This window comes from Triticum dicoccoides, chromosome 7B, assembly GCF_002162155.2.
Source record: "Triticum dicoccoides isolate Atlit2015 ecotype Zavitan chromosome 7B, WEW_v2.0, whole genome shotgun sequence".
Classification (NCBI taxonomy): domain Eukaryota; kingdom Viridiplantae; phylum Streptophyta; class Magnoliopsida; order Poales; family Poaceae; genus Triticum; species Triticum dicoccoides.
The window spans coordinates 4,226,303-4,232,832 of NC_041393.1; the positions used below are offsets into that span (position 1 = coordinate 4,226,303).

The 6,530-nt window shown below is 50.2% G+C and overlaps 1 protein-coding gene across 1 annotated transcript; it reads right to left on the reverse strand.

Moving 5' to 3' along the window:
* Window positions 1-1,354: 1,354 nt before the first annotated feature.
* Window positions 1,355-2,791, reverse strand: LOC119336929 (phenolic glucoside malonyltransferase 1-like). The gene has a single exon (XM_037609019.1). The coding sequence runs from the start codon at window positions 2,789-2,791 to the stop codon at window positions 1,355-1,357; it is 1,437 nt and encodes a 478-aa protein (XP_037464916.1).
* Window positions 2,792-6,530: the final 3,739 nt, after the last annotated feature.

The following is a 6,530-nucleotide window of genomic DNA, read 5'->3' on the forward strand; positions in this document are numbered from 1 at the left end:
GATCAACCGTATGCCCTGCTTCGCACACGCAACTGAAATCTGAACCATATTTGATGCATCAGTCATCGCAAACGTTTTGCACATTTTTTGACGGTTTTTTACACCACCGTTTGCGATTATGGCATCGCACACAATTTCGTGGAATGGTCTCTGATCGTAGTGTCGCGTCAGCAGCATCCTGCAATAGTGATACTTCCATGGTGATGTGTGAGTAGTCTCCCTTCAGGTTATGGGTTTGTAAGTACTAACTATGTGCCCCCCCCCCTCCCCGATCATATGAGTTGTGAGACACGATTGTGACATTTAGCTTTATTAGTGGTGTTGAATTGTATGATGTGCTTCTGCATGTATGTTTATTTACTTTAGATTAAATCTTGTTCATGTTATAAATCGTAATTTGGGAATTCTGAAATCACATGGTGATTATTGAGTATAATATTAGGGTATACTTGAGGTAACACTGGGGCGCAACTGTACATTGGGATTAGAAAGATAGTCGGTATTTTCTACATCAATGGTGACTTGGAAATGTTTACGTTCTTCGATCACCTAAGAAATAGTAAACGGAATTACTTTACATATAATTGAAACCGATCCGATGTCACATTAGACCCGTGACGATGTTGCATCAAGTTGCAATATTAGTCACGGGCCCAAACCCGACCGGGACTAGTGCTCCGGATGAAAGGTCAATTTTCTACTAGTGAATCAGCGATGTATATATCCAATGTCGTACTGGACCGTACAACTTGTGTTGTAGGTGAAGCAACGCTCAACATTAAGACCGTATAAAATTTATGCACAATCACCAAAAAAAAATATTCTACAGAATATAAACAAATACTGTCTCCCTTTCTAAATACGGAGTATATAAGACATTTTAAAGATTTAAATATGGACTACATATGGATGTATATAAATGCATTTTAGCGTATAGATTCACTCATTTTACTTTATACATAGCCTGTATTGAAATCTCTAGAAAGACTTATATTTATAAATGGATGGAGTATAGTACGTAGTGTTGAAACTTGAAAGGCCAAGGGCAGATCGACACGTGCATAGCATAGTCCCTAGCCTGAAAATGTCACTCTTGCCAGCTGAAGATGACACCTCCAAAGACCTGCCGATGCAACAAAAAGAATATACGTACTTGTACGTCGTCTTTTATTTTTATATACATGGAACACAGCTACTCCATTAACAATGTTCCGTTATAGTATCTGCAAAAGAAAGGAAAGAAGAAGACTTGACCGTACGAAGAGTCTCATACAATTTTTTTTCACGAAGAGGGAAGACTTGACCGTAAGAAGAGGGAAGACTTGACCGTCTCGAGAGAAAAGAGAGTAGACTTTCAGAGTTCTGACGACAAACCTGCGCCAGCCAGCTCCACGGGCGACGTCGACGAGAGGCACGCGACGGCGGCGTCGGCGAAGCACCTCCGGAACCTGCGCATGCCGTCCGGCGGGAGCGAGATGCCCACCTCCGTCCCGCCGGCGCCGCCGCGGCCCTCGGCCACCGACATCGCCCCCGTCCTCGCCACCGACACGATGTCCACCTTGGCGGGCCTCCCGAACCCGAAGTCCACGTCGTACACCCGGAACCTGGGCGACCCCGCCAGCGTCAGCGGCACCCCGGCGCCGTACGCCTCCACGACGCGCTCCAGGCACGCGTCCCAGCTGCCCCACCCGCCGTCGCCTCCGCGCGGGCGCGTCGCCTGGTCGATGGCCGCGGCCACCGCCGAGCATGCTGCTAAGAGGCCTCCCGCGCCGGCGGTGGTGATCTCCTTCTTGCTTCCCGTGGCGAAGCAGAGACCTAAGCAGTTGCCGAGGTACGTGGCGGGGACTGGCGGGTCCAGCCGCGCGCGGTGATCTGCGGCGAACACGGCGTAGGCGCGGTCGTCGTTACCGCCGCCGGCGCGGCTTTCTTTTGCGCGGTAGTAGCAGTGCCAGATGAAGCCGTACGTCGCTATGGTGGACGTCGTGGGAGGCGGCAGCGGCGACAGGCCGCGGCGCGCCGCCTCGCGGGCGACCGTGCCCTTGATATTCCGCAGGAGGTCCTCCGACAGCACGAACGTGGCGAGGAGCTTGTCCACAACGGCGTCGGGCGACCTGAGGAGCTTCCCGTCGCGGTCCCTGTACGGCCTGGGGGCGGCGAAGGCGTCATAGAGGTCGTCGCGGTCGCGGATGAAGGTGCGGCCGATGACGGGGGGCTCCGGCGCGATGGTGGCGCCGCGGGACGCCGCCGCCCACGCCCAAGTGTGGAGGAAGTGCGTGGAGCACGCGCCGTCGCAGGCGGCGTGGTGGACGGTCACCCCAACGGCGAGGCCCCCACGGCGCAGCAGGTTGACCTGCAGAGCCAACACTGCTCCGCCCTCCGGCAGCCGCGGCACCAGCGGGGCGATCCTGGCAAGCTCCGTCGGCTCGTCCGTGGCAAGCTCGCCCACGCCGACGTGATCGTACTCGGCCACGGTGAAGCTGACGCCGTCGCCCGGCTGGTAGTGGAGCTCGTGCCGGTTTGACGTGCCGGGGGTGAGGCGGAGGCGGCCGGCGAGCGGGTAGAAGGAGCGGAGCGCCTCGGACAACGAGTCCTGGAGGTTGGAGAGGAGGGTACCGGCGTCGTCATCGTCGTCGTGCTCGTGCGCGCGGTGGAAGAGGAAGACCCGCTCTACGGGGGAGGTGTGGAGCCACATGGCGTCCATGTAGGTGAGCGGGAGAGAGCGCTCGGGAAGCGCCGCGCCGCCGGGCGACGGCGAGGGCGCGACGACGGAGGTGTGGAGGACGCGAGCCATGCTCAGCTGGCTAGTGTTGCCTGGTCGCGCGAAATGGATGGGTAGTGTACGTTACCTACGTAGCGTTGTTTGTTCATAGTAAATGTTTTGGTTGATGGTGTCACGCTGATTGATCCATCCGATCCGATCTAAAACATTGATTGATTGATGATGCAGGATTCTTGCCTATCCACTGTACTTTCTAAAACTTGGTAAAAAAAACATATTTTTAGGGTTTTGAATATTTCCAACCGAATCAGGCACATAGGTTCGAGTCCATATTTACCCATGAGAAATTTCGCAAACTTTAATATATGATTTTTTTTTTGAATTGGTTGAATTGCTTACCTGTTGAAACTGAGGTACAATTTAAATGTTAAGACTTGAATTGTGGCACTATAATTTTCTCATTTTTATCCGGCTCGCAAATGGCCCTATACTATTTTACTAAAACTTACATGCGTAAGTTTGTAACACACGATTTTTCAGAACATTTTACATATAGTACATTTCACAAGGTTTGTCCGGCTCCGGTAAGGAAGGGCAATGATGATGGTGCGTCTTCGGCACGCCAAGCGCTTGTAGTCATTGCTAGGTGGGCCATGGACCTGATTGTAATTTTTATCACCTCTAATATTCATTGTACTGTGATGATTGATTATGAATAGATCAAAAAATCTTTCGCAAAAATAAATAAATATATGTACATTTATTTCTAAGTTTTATAAGGTGGATTCCATTGTAGCCTGATTCCAACGGTCCTATCCCATATACTACCCCTAACAGAAGTCAACATATATAGTAATGTAGGTAAGCATGGCTGACTACATACAGAGTCATAAACAAATTCTATGACGAACGTGATGTTTCTTAGCTCAAGTTCAAATGAGCTTGGTGAATAGTGAGATCCAAAAAGGAAATTGAAAACCAATTAATTTTTATGTTGTTTTGGTAAATATTGACAAATGTTTTGAGTGCTGGCAAAGTTTCACCACGGAATGACATTTGTGGAAGTCGAATAGAAAAACAAAATCTATCCTACAAAAATGCTATTTTTGAAAGCATTTTTTATTGCTAATTTTGTTTTGCCGCAACTTCTACGAATGACATTCCATAATGAAATTTTGCAAGTACTCGAAGCATTTGCATATAGTTTGTCACAAAACAATCCGCATTTTTTGAATTGTTTTGAATCATTTTCAAATTTTACTATTCATCGCAACCTAATTTGAGCTCGTGAGCAGAAGAGGACTTTCGTCCCATCCATGAATTTTGAAGAGAGAGTCCACATGGGTCTCACCAAACGGGTCACCGTAGGCATGCGTGAGGGCGAGGCACTATCACGTCCTGATCTCCCTGCTATGGCTTCCCATGCCTCTGGCTGGCCTAGATCCGGAAGCCCCGCTCCACCCTCTATCCATCGCTCCCAAGAGGGCCCCTTGCGTCGTGCTCCTCCACCGCCACGTCGAGTTCCTGTGCGGTCGTCTCAGCCTCCCACAACTGGCGAGGTGCCTGACAGTTCCTCAAGCGACCAGCTGGAGGATGATCTCATGCGGGTGAGCATGGGGCTCTCGCAAACTCGAAGGTGCACGACTGCCCAACTCCCCGCCCTCCATCGTTCGTTGTCGTCAGCCGGGCGGGATCAGAGCTCCCCGCCACGACTTCTCCCCCATCATCCTCAGCGTCACCCCGTCTCCCCGGCGTTGATGCAAACCTCCATGGCAACTTCGGCATATGCCACTCTGGCTTCGACATCCCCTCCCACTAAAAATGTCCATGTGGTCATCCCCGCCCCTCCGCTTTCCCAAGTCCAGATTGGGAGAGCCACGCGTCCCCACGGCCGACAGCTGCCCTCGCGCTTGCGGTCTTGGGTGTCTCCTCTCTCTGCGGACGATAACAAGGACGATGGCGGGGAGGAGTTGGCCCTGTTGATGTCGCTCGTTGCCAAGAACTTGGCACCGACTGCTCAGGCGGGTGTGAGGGGTGTTGTGGAGGCGAGCGAGGGATGGTAAGAGCTGTTTCCCCAGCGTGGTCCATGCCGCTCGACATCGCCATCCTTGACAAATGGCTCCTGGACCCATTCCCGCTTGGCTTCATGCTAGATGTTGCAGATGCCTCGCTACTAGGCAACATGTGGCTGTTTGCCGAGATCCGCTTCCGTGCTCCCGCTATTTGCAGAATAGTCACCACGCACATGGTTGTGTGCTTGCTCTCCTGTAGCCTGTAGGAGTGGTTGGGTAACCCCCAAGTGTAAGGGTGATGTAAACTAACAATATTTCTCTCAATTGAGAACCAAGGTTTATCTCCACAACGAATAATGATCAATACTTGCATACAACACACAAAACAAACTTTTCCCCATTGATTCAAGAAAGTTGTCAATCTTCTTGTCGTGTTAGTTACAATGGTAAATTGCATGGTATAGTAGGAAGTGGTAAATAGAAGCAATAAATAAAATGAACGGCGAGAAAACAAAATCATAACATTTGACTGCAATGATAGGAAAATAGACTTGGGGCCATAGTGATGGTGTCCTGGAATAAGGGGTACTTACCATGTCCACTCCCGGATAGCTGGGCCGGGCCGAGGACCCGCTTTGTCAGTTCCCTCCCGGGCCACTTTAGAAAGCACATGATGCATGCAAGGAGGATTTCACAAGACTTGACATACAAGACAAGGACTCCTCTCCACCGATGTAGCTGATTAGAATTCCTCTTATCTTAGGCCTCCGGTACATTATATATACCGAGGATAGGCTAGCCGATAGACCATTAGAATCCTACACAACAATATTTTGGTAGATGCACATGTACTCTATATAAACTTAAGGATGACCATAGTGGAAGTAATTTAGCTAGTAACATACCCCAAGGCAAGTTTGTTTATGTGGCAAGTAGTAAATTAGGATAGAGATGTTTGTGGACTGTAACGTAACGTAGGCCAAGGCAAAATGGGTCTATATGTAAATAAATGAAGGCCATGATATCACACATATATTACCACCCACTATGAGAATATCATAGGTAGTATCATGCATGCAAACTAGGCATTTTGCTAAGATGGCACATAATTAAATGAGTAACATAATATGATACAATCCATATAACCTATAATACTATGAATTGTGGAGATAGTATCGTACACACTAGGATCATGTGCATGATACTAGTATATGATACCTTCCAATGTGACCAGCTTGAAGATAGTAACATAGACTAGTAATATATGCATGTTACTGGACTAGATCATCTCTAGCACATCCCGCAAACCAGGTCGCCCGCTATAATAGCCGCCGATATAGTGGACGGGGGACGATTTTTCGCCCCAAACAAATCCTATAAATCGCTCGTCTGCTAATATTTTTTGTGGGGTCTTGCATAGTTCGGACCGATTCTGCTATATCTACCGAATCCCTCCCTCTTTTGCCAAGGACTTGCAAAACAAAAAAATGGTTGGCGGGAGCAAACATTTAGCTCCCACCCCGGTCTTCCGGCCGCCGCCCGCGATGTTGCATGCGAGCTGTCGCCCGCCACTGCCCGCGAGCTGCTATTGCCCGCTGCCGATGCGAGCAGCTGCCGGCCATGGCCGCGAGCTGCTGCTGGTAGCTGCGGCGAGGTCTTCGCTACTGCCCGGGAGCGAGCACATGGCGGCGAGTGAGGAGGAGCACGCTAGCCGCGACTTCTTGCCATCCCAGCCGGAATTGGAGCTGAAGCAACCACCGAGGGATAAGCCCCGGCTGAGCTCGAACACCTTGTACGCC

Bases quoted from the DNA above. Each gene is read 5' to 3' on its own strand.
- LOC119336929 (XM_037609019.1), bottom strand. From the start codon at position 2,791: ATGGCTCGCGTCCTCCACACCTCCGTCGTCGCGCCCTCGCCGTCGCCC.